A 15,347-nucleotide genomic window follows, 5' to 3' on the forward strand; every position below is an offset into this window, starting at 1 on the left:
TGTAATTTAATGGGAGAAAGAAGAAAAAGGCTACCAGGTATTCTATATCAAGCTGCAGAATTTAAGACACAATCCTAAATGAATTATAATGTATTAAAAAAACATGAGGCAGCATATTTCTAATTTGGACTTGGAGAAATTCAAAATTCATAGGAATAAAGGAATATATACTGAGTCAGACAATTGGCCCATCTAGTTTGGTATTGTCTACACTGACTGGCAGAGGCTCTCAATGATTTCAAGGAAGAGTCATTCCCAGCCCTACCTGGAAATGGTGAGTATCAGACCTGGGACCTTTTGCATGCAAAGTATATGCTCTACCACTAAAACACAGCCCTTGCCCAACAATGGATATTGTTGTCATCTACTCATCATATCAATTTTATCAAAGCTGCCAATGTTGTAGAGCAGGATTGAGGAACCTGTATGAAGCCAGAAAGCCAGATCCAGAAGTGGCCAACCTTCCATTGGCCATTTTGGCAGGTGGGTGGGACCACCTACATTTCAATCACCTGATATCATGTGACATCAGATGACTGAAACTTCAACCCATGGCAGCAAAGGAAGATTTTTCCTTTGCAACTGTGCCTTGAATTCCTCTTTTGAACTTTCCCAGCTTGAACTTTCTCACCCCTGATGTCATATGACATCAGGAATAGGAAAAGTGGGCGTGGTTCACCCAAAACAGCCTGGTGGACAACCTTGAAGGCCTGGGTTCCCACTAGGGTTGGCAGGTTCTTGGCCTGAGACTGATCCTGTATCTTTAGGAGAAGAGAAAGTCAGCCAAGTGCAGGTGTTCTTGCAACTCTGTAATGAGAAAAACCACAAGGTGGAATTCTCCTTTCCCCCTGCACAACTTTTAAAGATACAGAAGACCTCTTGGTTGCCAGGCTCAGCCTCCAAGAGGTCTTCTGTATCTTTCAAATTTGTGGAGCGGGGAGGGAGAATTCCACCTTGTGGTTTTTCCCATTACAGAGTTACAAGAACACCTGCACTTGGCTGACTTTCTCTTCTCCTAAAGATACAGGATCAGTCTCAGGGCATGGACCTGGCAACCCTAGTTCCCACCCCTACTCCAAACACTGTTTGACACTATGTACTATATATTATACTATATATAATACTATATACGTATTATATATGCTGAATTAAGAAAGAAATATATAGAGAAACTGTTTGTGGTATTATTTATTATTTATTTTATTTTATTATTTCAATTTATATACCGCCCTTAGCGAAATAGCTCTCAGGGCGGTGAACAAACAAAATAAAATACAATATATCATAATAAAAATACAAAAACATATACAAACAAACCACGAAAGCACAGCAAAAACAAAATATTAGCCAGTTCAGACATCTGCACTATTGTTTGTCTGCTGTTTAACTGGAAGAAATGTGTTATGTACAGACTGGCAAAAGGGGCTAATCAGAAACTAAGAACGTTTGAAACAAATATAGCGAATAGTAAAGATTCAATCTGTAGTAGCTGAAAAGTATCATGAAGGAAGGGGCTGACTGGGGCTGACTCAACAGTTGCTGGTATGGCAAGTCTGGAGGGCCAATACATTACAGTAGCATTTGCCATTTAGCCCTTTTTAAAATACTACATTCATTAAATTCATTAAACAATTATAAAGTTTTTCCCTGATTTTTGGAACAGATAATCTAGAGGTTTCAACACTCTGGAAATGGCCTTCAAAATTAAATGAACCTTTCCATCTTAATTATAAGAAAGGAGTCAGTGTCGTTTTGACAGCTGTTATGATTTACAACTGTAACTCTCCAGATGCATGCTTGTGTAATTCAGCTATAATCTTTATCTAACAGAGCAGAAAATTATCAGTCAAAGATGCAACGTTGTAGACTCATAACTGTTGCTCCAGGTTTACAGCAGGGAATCAGCCTCACTTAAATGGTACAGGTCACTCACTCTTAGTACATTTTTTTAGAAGGCCCATGTTTATCCCCCTTTTTTGGGTTAAAGCATTTTTGCTATGCATTTTCAGAATTTTTGATGGTTAACGCTGGAGTAATCTGGATCAACAAAACAGCAAACAGAGGCTGCCATTTAATCAAGGATCTAATCAAATTACATAACCATGATCGAATCTAACACCACAGAATCCAGATGTCTAGCATCTAATGACATACTGCCCAGTACAAATCTACTGTGATTTATTTTTCTAAAACACAAAGTTTCTAGTTCTCAAATATATTAATAAAAGCTTGTCAATATGTGGGCAAAAACTGAGAGCTGGGTAGGGTGTTGTTTTTTTAGGATGATCTAAAATGGTAGTTTTCTATGTATACATCACTTCTATGAGCAGAAGGGGGGTACACCACATGTATATCATCCCACATGATAAATGAACACAACTCTGTTTTGCCACACATACTTGTGGTGAAGTAGACACACATGCATTCATCATAAGCAATATGCTCATTTCTTTATAGATATGGTTAAATGGTAATCTGAAAAGCGGCCCTTAGTGCTGTGGTGTAGACCTAAAAATTGTTCCACTAAAAATTGGAGCCGTTATTTGTTAAAACTAGTTAAACCATCCTAAAACTTTTTTGTTGATTTTCATTTTACATCTGTGTCGCTCACTATAGTTTTTTAAATGACTGTTGAAAGCCATCAGATTCCTTATAACAGCAGCTTGCAAAATTTCTAGCTTCAGAGAACCCATTTTGCATTGACATTCTGCTAGTGTCTGTTCCACTACTCTTGTGAAGGGAACCCATGCATTAAAGAGGCACCAGCAAGGGAAGCAATATGATGTCGGGAGCAGGGCCAGTGGTATAATCCCGTGGCCTTTTCAACACACGCCCCTCCTTGTATGATTATCACAAGAAGGGGGTTAGGATCAGCCATGGAATCACAGCATGTTGCTGAGCACACTGGGAAATAACTCAAGGTGCTTCAAAGGCCAGGTGGATCTCAACATATCTCCACATGAACTGAGAGGGCACAGTGGAAAGCGCCCATTAACTGCTTATGGCTGTGTGTTTAAAGTAATGGTGGGCAACCAGTCTTTTAGGAGAGTTTGTCTGCTATTATTGTTTTCACATTGGTAAATCCCAGTAAGCTTCAAATCAAATCAAATCTAATCCTTTATTTGCATTAGCTACGAGCCATTGCAATTAAAATGTATACAATAAAAGCAATAGAAAGCAAATATACAGCTTAATTAGATTTCCTGCTAGGATTCTAACATTTCTATAAGATACCAATCAGTAAAATTGATAAATCCACAATCCAACATAAGAGAGATGGATAAGTAGAACTAACAACTAATAAAAAAGGAGTTGTAACGGATTAAAACTCAAGGTACCATCATAGATCTTATTCTAATGGCACCCGCTAAAATTTTTGCAGACATTTCTGTCACCCTCTGTTCTTGGTCTGCAAGAAGAAAAACCATGTAGAAGTTGGTTGGATGCCCTGGAAAGGGTGACAGCTGTGGGATAATTAGCTCGTTCCTCAAATCTCTATAGAAAGAGCAGAATAGCAGTACATGGGCTATTGTCTCAGCACTGCCGTCTCCGCATGGGCATAGATGGTTTTGCAATGGAATTCTTTTAAAACGCCCTTCTAATACAGCTGATGGTAGTATGTTCAGTCTTGCTTTAGTAGAAGCTCTTCTACATTTAGAGATTGTTAAATTTTGTAAATAAGGGGCAGGGTGGTAAGATTGCTGAGTGACAAGCGGTTATACCACCGGCAAAATTTTCTCATTGGGGCCAGATTGCTTTGTTGTTCGATATCGTAAAGGCGCTGTTTAATAAGAGCTCTTGCATTGCTAACCCCTAAAGTAAGTAATTGGTGTGGGGATAAACCATAGGAGCAGAGTCTTAACTTGATGGACTTCATCCACTTGCTCTCATAAGAGTCAGACAGAACTCGAGAGGTCAGACCGATAGGAAATAGATTTAACTGCAGCCAGTAATTAAATGTCCTCAGCCAAGCCTGCAAAGTAACAGAAGGAAGGCCTGCTTCCATTCGCAGTAAAGCATTAAGAGCACAACGGGGAGCAGATAAAATTTGTCTAAGAAATTTGGACTGCACCACTTCCAATGGTCTTAGCTGAGTGTCAGACCAAATTTGAATTACATACAGTAATTGTGCTAAAGGTTTAGCCTTAAAAACCTCGAGTGCTGGGGGTATAAAGTTGCCACCTTTTGTATAAAACAAACACATTAAGACTTTAGAACTCTGTAGAGCTTTCTCAATTACATATTTTTGTTGGGCTAGCCATGCCCCTGTTGATTGAAAGACTACGCCCAAATATTTAAAACTCTAACTTCTTCAATTGACTGCTTGTCCAGGAACCATCTATGGGGCCTATGACGTTTAGAGAATACCATAACCTTGGTTTTATTATAATTGACCACTAAGTACTTCTTTTGGCAATAACGAGAAAATGCCCCCAACAGTCTTTTCAAGCCCAGTCTTGTTTGGGAAAGAAGCACGGCATAATCTGCATACAATAAGATAGCTTTAGAAGCCAGTTTGGGGGCGTGAAAGGCTGGGAATGTTAAATGCTCAACTATGTTGTTAATATACAAATTGAACAATACAAGGGCCAAAATGCAGCCTTGTTTGACCCCTTTTGTCACTGGGACAGAATCTGTAAGATGTCCGTCTGTGGTAGATCGCACCTTCAGCCAAGTGTTATTATATAAACACTTTATCAGGAAGAGGAGTCTATAGATGAGAAGGCTAATTTTTCCAGAGTCTTGTATGGGAGATTGAGGCGAATGCTGCCTTCAAGTCAATAAATGCTGCATATAATGTGCCACCTGGTTTCATTTTTGTATATTTATCAATTAAATGATTAAGGACAAAACAATGGTCTATGGTAGATCTGCCCTGCCTGAATCCCGCTTGTTCGTCAGCCAGGATAGCTTCCTCAGTTATCCAGTCAATTAATTTATTATAAAGATGTTTTGCGTAAAGTTTCCAATAATACAAGTTAAAAGCCACTGTCTATGCCACTGCTGTGACTTTTAATAAATATATTATATTCTACCACAAAGATTAACGTGCAAACTCCTGACTCTTGATTTTATTGTCACAATAAAATTTTGTCACAAAATTAGGGGTTTTTTTCAAGCTGCAATTTCACTAACGTAAAGGTTTGCGTTGTTGTTGTTATATGTCTTCAAGTCGTTTACGATTTATGGTGACCCTATGAATCAGTGACCTCCAACACCATCTGTCATGAACCACCCTGTTCAGATCTTGTAAGTTCAGGTCTGTAGCTTCCTTTATGGAATCAATCCATCTCTTGTTTCGCCTTCCTCTTTTTCTACTCCCTTCTGTTTTCCCCACCATTATTGGCTTTTCTGATGAATCAGGTCTTCTCATTATGGGTGCAAAGTATGATAACCTCAGTTTCATCATTTTAGCTTCCAGTGATAGTTCTGGTTTAATTTGTTCTAACACCCAATTATTTGTCTTTTTTGCAGTCCATGGTATGCACAAAGCTCTCCTCCAACACCACATTTCAAATGAACTGATTTTTCTCTTATCTGCTTTTTTCACTATCCATAGAGATTGGGAATACCATGGTCTGAATAATCCTGACTTTAGTGTTCAGTGATACATCTTTGCACTTGAGGACCTTTTCTAGTTCTCTCATAGGTAACAAATGTAAAATTTATCTGAGAAAAGTGTTGATTTACCATAACCCTAACACGGCACATTTTAAGACATAAAATTTACCTGACAAGCAAAGTATTGAAGTAAAAAGTGATTATAGCGTTTAGCAACTATAAGGTTTCTCTTACCTAATTAATCTCCAAAGGGATATTGATACTGTTGTAAATGTCACACTGATATATTCCCTTGCAATGACTTTATGACGGTAATTACCAAGAAAAAGGACAAGCTTTCATTCCTCAGATTTTATATCTGCAATTAATTCTAACTTGTTGACTGTCATCTTTTATGTATCACTGTTTTATTGATTGTCTAATGAAAAGTGTTTCCCACTTTCTTAAAAATGAACTTTGTCTCTTATTTTTATTATGACCTTTTTGGATATATGCCGTTCAGGACAAGAGATATTCTTATCTAAGGAACAATTTGTTTTGACTTTACATGTGTTTCTTTTATAAAATATTTTGATGGCACAATCCTACACCTGTTTACTCAGAAATAAGTCCCACTGAGTTCATTAGGCTTAGACCCAGGTAAATAAGCATAAGATTGCACTACTAGAGGAAGACACCCATGCCTCTTTCTTGTTACATGGTTGTTTATGAACAGGCAGAAAAAATTAGGTTCTATGATCCTTACAAAATACATTGTAGATGTGTGTCAAACCCTATGCTGATCAGAAACACATTAATTAGAAGCAGAAGTCCTACTGATTTTAGTCAGTTACTTCCATGTAAATCAATGTTTGGGATTATGTATAACAAGATATTATCAGAAAAGCCAGTTCTACAAACTGAGTTTACAATTTCAAAGTCGAACGAGATTATTCCTTCCTTCCTCACACACATACACGCACACGCACACACACAAAATTATTTGTCTTTTCAGTATAAAGCAACATAATGAAGCTGGCATTCACTATATACACATCTGGAGTTACAGTATATGAAAATAACTATAGTATCTAAAAACTAGATACATTAATATTTTCCTGCATTTCCTCTAAGGAAAAATTTCAGAAAATTGAAAGTTTATGTTTCCCCCAACTCTGATCCTTGGGAACAGTTCAGTTGCCTCTCTTCAGCTAAGTTTTTGTTCAGGTCACAGTAAATCTGGTCTCAGCTTTAGACTAATAGGGTTTTGCATGATGAAATCAGATACTTTTTTCTTTAGGAAAAACAAAAAAATATTCCTGCACACAAATGGGACAGTTATCTATCAAGGAGAGAGATGGCAGCACAATCCTAATCATGTGTACTCAGAAGTAAATCCTATTTAATTAAATTGAGCTTACTTCCTGGTAAATGGGGTTGGGATTGTAGTTTTAGTTATTCTGTTGTAATCCTCAGTGTATTTACTTCGAAGGAAATAGTACTCTAAAAAGAAATGTTTTTTTTCCCAAGGTAAAAGATCAGTGCCTTAAAATTTGATTCATTAGAGCCAAACCAGATGTGATGTTAAAATGCATCACTTGTTATGTTGCTTGGGCCTTACCTTTAGAATTCAGCTGCCTTTGCATTGCCCCTGACTAGAATGCACCAAACCTGGTTAGTAGATGAGTCGGCTTGCAGAATATCTGCTGAGTATGAGACTGTCAGTTTTACTTGTGCAGGACACAGTTTGTTGCTACTTCTAAATTAAGCACTCTTCTGATTCTGTAAATATACTTGCCTTTTCAGGCAGCCTTTATTGTTGGCAGGAAGTTATCCAAGAAAATTGTATTTCTCGAAGCTAATTTGTTTTGCAAGCACTTAACAGCATGTCCACCAAGTATTTATTTGTTACGTTTGGATTGTGCCCTTCTTCTGAGAACTTACAATGCCATTGTAGCCACTGTACTGCACATCCCAAGTAGTGCTTCCCCCCTCATGAGCCACCGAAGAGACAGATGCCACACACTAGCCAGATGCAATAAAGAAATTGCTGTGTGCAGAGAACATACTCAAAAATTAAGAACAGCCTTGATGGATAGAACGAAAACTCTGTCTAGTCCAGTTTTCTGCCCTGGCTAACAGTAGCCTCTGGGAACTGTGCAAAGATGGTCAGGAAGGCAATACCACCACCACCCCACACACAGTTTGCCCTTAGCTTCCCTTATTCAGAGCTGTACTGCCTCTAAATAGAAAAGCCCCATTTAACTATTTTGGCTGTTCGACATTGAAAGACCCTCTCTGAAATTGCCGAACTCTCTTTTAAAGCCATCTAAGCTAGTGCATTGTATCTTCTTGGAGTGGTTTCCATAAGGTAATTAAGCATCATGTAAAGACATCCTTCCTTTTGTCTGTTCTGAACCGAGTGCTAATTAATTTAATTGGGTGATCCAATGTTTTAGCATGATGAGAGTGGAAGAAAAATGCCTCTCTTCCAACACGCTGTATCATCTCTATAGCATGCACATTTTTAAAAAGCCTATTATACCCACCCACCACCACCACCTAATTGTCTACATAATGACCATGATTTTTATCATCTCTTATGGAAGTGTCAGTATAGTGCACAATTATTGAAGACAGGTGATTGGAAGGAGAGATTAAATAACAGGCCATTCAGTTCATTAACAGTGCAATCCTGTGCATGTCCACTCAAAGGTAAGCCCTAATGAGTTCAATGGAATTTACTCCCAGTCCCAGGTAAATGTGTATAGGATTGCAGCCCTGAAACACTTGGATGGGACTTACTGGATCAATCAAAATCATAATCTCTAAAAAATTTGCAGACAGCAAGAAAATGATTTTAATACTGGTTGTCAGAATATTTTAAAACAATGAATATTATATTGTAAGACATATATTTTCAGGTGATTTGATCTTCAATGCATCTTTACTTAGGAGAGAGTCCCTCTTTGGTGTTACTTTCAAGTAAGGGTGGGCACAGAATTGCAGCCAGACAATGCCATCCTGTACATGTTTATTCAGGGGTAAGTCCTTCTGTGCTCTATCAGACTTCCTTCTATGTAAGTGTGTCTAGGACTGCAGCCTAATTAGCTGACTGAAATGGAGATATTCTTTCGATGGCTGAGGCTTCAATCCTGTTCACAACTTGCCTGAGAGTAGGTCCTATGGAACTCAGTAGGGCTTACATCTGAATAGACATATATGGAATTGCACTGTGAATGGCTAAACAATATTCTGGAAATGGCAAAAACAGACAAACTGATGGATATTGTACACAAGGGTAATGGCTATCAGCCATACTTATTTAGTAACCACTATTTTTCTAAATGGTAACAGTGCTGTTCCCAAGGGGTTCACAGTTAAGGGAAAAATGGTTTTGGAAGGATGAAAGAATCCACATGAAATAAAAATGGCATTGTAACATAATACCTATTTTAAAATATACATGTAATACCTGCACTATACCACGGTATAGTATAATATAACCAACCACTTCAAAATCTCATCGAAAGGGCAGTGGTTTATACAAGCAGCTACCTCTGTTAAATACCTGCTTGCTAAAGAGATGGTGCAGAGTGGGCTGCGCCGGGAAGCAGCAGATATGTTTCAGGTGTGGAACTTGAGCTTATTTAAAAAATGGGCTTTATTTTTTTTTTATTAAAGTATTTTCAAGCCATACTTTTCAAAGAAGTACATCAGGATGGCTCACAACATACAAAGGCGTAACACATTTAAAAAACTTATAAAAACGTCATTAAAAGCATCAGTAAAAGCATCAATAAATACTGCATTAGTTAGAGAGGAATTCCTACTACAAAGGCCTGTCTAAAAAATACAGTTTTCAAGAGATGCCTGAAACAAAGGAGGGATGGTACCTGCCAAACCTCTATTGGTAGGGAATTCAAAAGGGCAGGGCCTGCCACACTAAAGGTTCAGTTCCTGGTGGACACCAGCTGAATCTCAAAGGCTACAATACTTATTGCATTTTCTTTGTAACTGTTTGCCTTAAAACATCCCCTCCCCAACTAACCAAATCCCAAAACATTTTGGGCTATGCAGTCCTTCTTCAGGAGAATATTGTTGTGCACCACCCCAATCTCCAAGCAGTGAGAGATCTCCAGGGGTCCCCGCACTTACCTAGGGTTTGGGTTCCTTGGAAAGAAGGTCAGCGGAGACTGTGGTGCCTTTTAGGAAATATGTTTTTTATTTACACACATTCCAACCTGAACTTAAGATGGAGGGGTTCAAAGCATTAGCAGTCCAATAGATCTTGCCTTTCCATCAGGCTTACAGGAGGCATCCTTAAGCCATGGTGCAGGGAGCCAGCCTCTCTGCATATCTCCAGTTCCCAGCCTTTCCTCAGACTCAACTAAAAACGCAAGCCTCTCTTAGGCCCCAGGAGGGGGGGCTCTCCTGAAGAGGATCTCCCTGGCTCATTCACCCATTAATGGGCACTTGACTTGACAGACCCATTAGCCCACCTGGCCACTCTATTAGACTAACAGAAAAAGACTCATCTGAATAGCAGAGCAGGTTTCTCAGCTGCAGAGACCACCTGGAGCAGGGTTCCAAGCCAGAAGCTGGAAAGGAACTCATAGAAATCTATCTCAACCTCCAAACCCATAATATTTTAATACTAGTTTAGCTATACATTAGTATGCACAGTTGTTACAGTTTATGAATTTAATATTCCTCCCTCCCCTCCCCCCCACCAAAAGGACTGCATAGCCCAAAATGTAACATAATGAGGATAATCTGTAGGTTTTTAAAAGAATATGCTGTACCCCATTGCAATAATTTTTCTTGTACTTTCTTTACCCTTTCCTGACACCCTAGCGCTGAAAGCAGGAAGGCAACAGGACAGAAATACCTCACTATATGGACCTTCACTTTACAGACACTCACGAGTATGGACATATTTACAGTAGCACCATTCCCCTGTTTACTTACGCTCGCTTTGCAAGAACGGACACTTAACGGCAGGTACTGTAAACCGCCCAGAGAGCTTCGGCTATGGGGTGGTATAGAAATACAATAAATAAATAAATAAATACAAATAAATGACGCCACCGCCTGATCAGTTTCCAACTACAAACTTGCATACAGTACGGACTGTTAAAATAAGGCCTACTGTGTTTATTTTAGTTATAAATGCATTATTTACATCAGTTATGCCAGTATATGACGATTGCAGTGCAGTACATGCGTCGATAAGTGAAAAAAGGTAGTGCTTCACTTTAAGTACATTTTCGGTTTACGTACTCGCTCTGGACCCATTGCGTACGTTAATGCAGGGTATTCCTGTACAGACTTGAAGGTGTCATGGTGGCCCAGCCTCGCCATCTTCCCTGAGGCATGTTGCCAACTGCTTTGGTGTTCAAAAATACTGCACTCAGGCTGACTGCCTCTATACAGAATCCCGCAGAAACTAATTTGGGATTTCTCCCTACACTCCAAAATCGTCTTAGAGGTAAAATATTTTTCCTCTCTGAGAGGAGGCATTGGAAAAATAGGCACTAGAATATATACAACAATAAAAAAATGCAGCAACTCCCCCTTCCCTAAGACTGATGCCTTCATGCACCTCTACGTGCTATGACAGCATACAAATGTACAGTAAAAATAATGAAATTGTGGTTGATTTTATGTTTTATGGCTGTCTATCCCCTAGTTCTGGCAACCAGCCAAAAAGGTCAGTTGGCCAGTTGACAATCTCATCTATGAGCCATAAGGGTTGACTTCGGAAGGAGCACAATATGGGCTGAAGTGACCAGCAGCCCAATCCTGTGCTTCAGATGTACTTAGATGTAAGCCCCACGGAATTCAATCGAGCTTATTCCCAGATGAGTATAGGTTTGCATCTTGTGTGCTCTCCTTCTAGTTTTCTAAATAGGATACAGGTGGATTTACTCTTTTAAAAAACAAAGCTACATCAGAGGAGTTGGAAGGTCATGATGAACTAAGCCCTACTGGGAGGAAGGGAGGGGTATAGATCTAATAAATAAATAAATAATCAACAAATAATAAGCCTGGGGGGACCAAGACTTTCGTACAAGCATTTCATGAAAACAGGATATTCTGTAGAACTATGGTCGTCAAACTGTGTTCTAGGGAATCCTAGTATGCCATGGAAGCTTATCTAGGGTCCCTCAACGAGAAGATCACTAATGGTGAACATTAAAGTTCTCTTGAAAGGTAGTTTGCCCACATTGCTAGTGATACTCCCTGCCATGTGCAGCTACAACAGAACATAGGACACACTTTAGGGTGCCCTCAGAACTTCATGCAGCGAAAGAGTGATGCTCAGCATGTCTGGGAACATCCCAACTTAACTGATGTACACCAACAGATGGCAGTATGGTTCACTTCCATACAGGTGGCCATTTTAGTCTCTTGCAGCAAAAGCAACAAAGAGTCGTCTTATGGCACCTTACAAATTTATTATGCCGTAAGCTTTTGCAGAGTACCATCCACTTCATCAGATGCATACAATGCACCAGGAGATGTCAATATGGAGTGACAGTTACAATGTCTGACTAGGACTGCAGAGACCTACGATGAAATCCCCATTCAGCCATGAAGCTCACTTTACACCAGGCATTCTCTCTCAGCCCTAACCTACCCCATAGGGTTGTTGTGAATATAAAAACGGGGAGGGTATGTGCTCTGTTTTGTGTTCCTTGGAGAAAAGGCAGTATATATATATATATACAGTCGAGAGAGAGAGAGAGAGAGAGAGAGAGAGAGAGAGAGAGAGAGAGAATAAATGCAGGGAATCCTCTGCAACGTGAAAATGTTCCATGGTGAGATGTGGAGCGATTCCAAATCCATGCGGAGGAAAGGGATCCGTGAAAACTGAACTTCTGGAAATGACTGGCATACAGTAAAATTTTTGTGGTTCATAGACTCACCCATGAAGTAGCTGGTAATTTTACAGACAGTGCTGCCAAAAATGAAATCCTCCAGGAGGTTGGGAATGAGGGTGAAGGGCATGCAGAAGAAGCAAAGCATGAGGTCGCTGATGGCCAGTGACAGCAGGAATATGTTGGTGACTGTCCTCATCCTCTTGTTTCTGATCAGCACTATGATTACCAGGGTGTTGCCCAAGACACTGAGCAGAAATATCAGGGAATAGAGAAGAATCCGAACTGTCTGGTCTAAATCTGAAAGCGAAACATGTAGCCGTCATAATCGGAAGAGACCGATGAGGAAATCGCAAGGTGCGCGTGGCCACACTACACCGTACAGAGCTTGTTTTCTGTATGACTTAATGGGGCCACTGTGCAAAGGTAGACAGGGATCCTGTACCTTTCATAGTTGTATTAAAGAGGTTATTTCAGCAGTTGAGGCACTCTCATCCTTGTTGGCATGAAAGTTGCAGCAGAGGAATACTGGGGGGGGGACATCTCTCCAAGATGACAAGTAGCTTTCCCCTTCCCCACCACTCCCCATTGCTGGACCCCTATTTGAAGGATTTTTCACATACACTCCCTTCTTTTTTCTGATGCCACCACTGTGCACCTCCCAAATTCCCACTTCTAAATTACTGTTACAGGCCCAAGAGCCCTGGCCTCCTCTGCATACACACAGCAGTGGCAAGTGTGTGCAGTGAGCATGTGTGTGCGCGTGTGTAGTAGAGACATTTGCAAGGGTGAAGGGGATGGTGCTCTTAACCCAGCCTCAGGCCAGCCGTCTCCTTGGCAAGCCCTGCTCCCTGTCTGCTTTCCTCCCAGCTAGGATTCTGAGGCATGTCAACCCAGGGAAAGCAGCTGGTGTTAGGGGGGAAGAGATGGGAAAGTTGTAGAGCAGCCTTTCCCAACTAGTGGGCCACCAGATGTTGTTGGACCACAACTCCCATCAGCCTCAGCCAACATTGTCAATGGTCAGGAAAGATGGGAATTGTGGTCCAGCAACATCTGGTGGCCCACTAGTTGGGAAACGCTGTTGTAGAGGAAAAGTGATAAGACGCGTCTGCTACAAATGTTAACCCCACCTCTTATTTGCATTTAATTTTTTTTAATATCTTAGTATTTCAGTATCTTTGTATTTGTATTTAATGTTGTATATGTTAGTTATATGTTTCGTCTGTTTGTCTAACTGTTGTTTTGAGGATTAGGTGGTTTTAAAATTGAAATGTAAATATATATTTTTATTTGTTGTACACCGCCCAGAGAGCTTTGCTATGGGCGGTATAAAAATTGAATTAAATAAATAAATAAATTGCACATCAGGGACAAAGATGGGGTTGGGAAAGCTCTGTATGCTGTTGCTGGACATGTAGTTTTGCCCTAAAAGGGTGAAGCGAACTCATTAAACTAAGTGGTATTATCTCAACTGCTATAAAAAGCAATCAAAAAGGTGGCAATGAGCCTTTTATTAGCTAAGCTGATGTAAACCACACATCTGGCTGTGTTTGGTCCAGTTGCTTCTGTTGCACTCTCAAGCATAGTTCTAAACAGCTCGATTCTAGTTTACCTAGAATACATCCCATGCCCTCTTTCAAAAGCATGGCATATTCAGCATCTTATACTTTATTATGACTTCTTTCGATACAGTACTTCTAAATCATGAAGTTTGTAAACCCATATTTTTACCCCCTAGGAATCTGTTCTATTACTGTGTTTTGTATGACTATATTTTGACCTCTTTGGTACAATAAATACATGTTAATTCCTTCTGTATTCAGTTCATAATAATTGCAATTACATTTGTACTTGAAAAAAAACGAACACCTGTTAGAATTGTACCAGAGTTTCAGTTTACTCTGACATTTTATGCCCTGTGTTGTAACTATTAAATGTTTCAGTAACCCATTTGTTCTGTAGGTGCAGTTAAAACTAGAAAAAAACAATTACTTTCGGGGGGTTATATTAAACCATATCTTACTCAGAGTAGGCACATTGATATGAATACACTTAATTTAGTCACATCCATTAACTTCAATGGGTCTACTCTGAGTAGGACTAGTGTCGAATACCACCCTTACTTTTTCCACTTTCATCAAAAACCTGACTGTTAATATCAGCTTCTGGCATTTCTGGCTAATGTAATAGATATTGCTGTTTTATTCCTGTCTTACCGAAATGTTTTTTAGTTACTGTCTTTTGTTGTCTTATTGCCTTGTGAACCACCTTGTTATTTCCTTGAAAATAAAGGCGGTATATAAATGGTTTTAATAAATAATAATCAACAAATGCCTATTTACACAGAGCTTTCCTTTAAAATCCTTGATAAATTATTTACCATAGATTACCTGCAGGTGAAACTGATTGTGTTAAAAATAATTTGTATATAAAAATTGCACCTACCTTTAAAATGCTCAGAATGATTCCTGCAGAAAATAGTATGATTTTCCAAATCGGGATCACAGAGGATAGCAGAAATGTTGGCGAGTAGATCAGTTATATTCATCCTTCACTCTTCAGAGATTAGTTTCAAAGGCAGAAAGCGCAATTTGGGGACTCTCTGTCCATTCTCTCAATGAATACAAATAAGGCCTAAAGAAAACCTGCAATGGAGGGCTTTGACAGTGTCACTGTCCAAAGTTGTCCTTTTTCATCCACCCATAGGGAATGCTTAGTCCACAGAATTCTATGAAGCATGGGAACGGTTGCTTCTAGTAAGACATGAGACAGCTTAGATGCCGTAGAGAGAAATGCATGCATGCACACCAGCTCTCTGTTTCCTCTCTTCTAGATCCACCCCTTTCTATGATAGACCGAGCCAGCTTTGGGATCATAACCATACTGGAGAATGATTACAAAATTAACCCCTTGCACAATTGT

General features: G+C 39.5%; 1 protein-coding gene across 1 annotated transcript in view; it reads right to left on the reverse strand.

Annotated features, from left to right (window-relative positions):
• The window catches only part of CCKAR (cholecystokinin A receptor), a 30,099-nt gene extending 15,126 nt beyond the window's left edge, over positions 1–14,973 (reverse strand). Inside the window, exons 1-2 of the mRNA XM_061584700.1 lie at positions 14,871–14,973; positions 12,474–12,725 (exon numbers count right to left, since the gene is read on the reverse strand). Of these exons, the coding sequence (XP_061440684.1) occupies positions 12,474–12,725; positions 14,871–14,973 (355 nt within the window). The remainder of the gene's footprint in view (positions 1–12,473; positions 12,726–14,870) is intronic.
• Positions 14,974–15,347: the final 374 nt, after the last annotated feature.

The sequence above is a fragment of the Rhineura floridana genome, chromosome 9 (genome assembly GCF_030035675.1).
Source record: "Rhineura floridana isolate rRhiFlo1 chromosome 9, rRhiFlo1.hap2, whole genome shotgun sequence".
Taxonomy (NCBI): domain Eukaryota; kingdom Metazoa; phylum Chordata; class Lepidosauria; order Squamata; family Rhineuridae; genus Rhineura; species Rhineura floridana.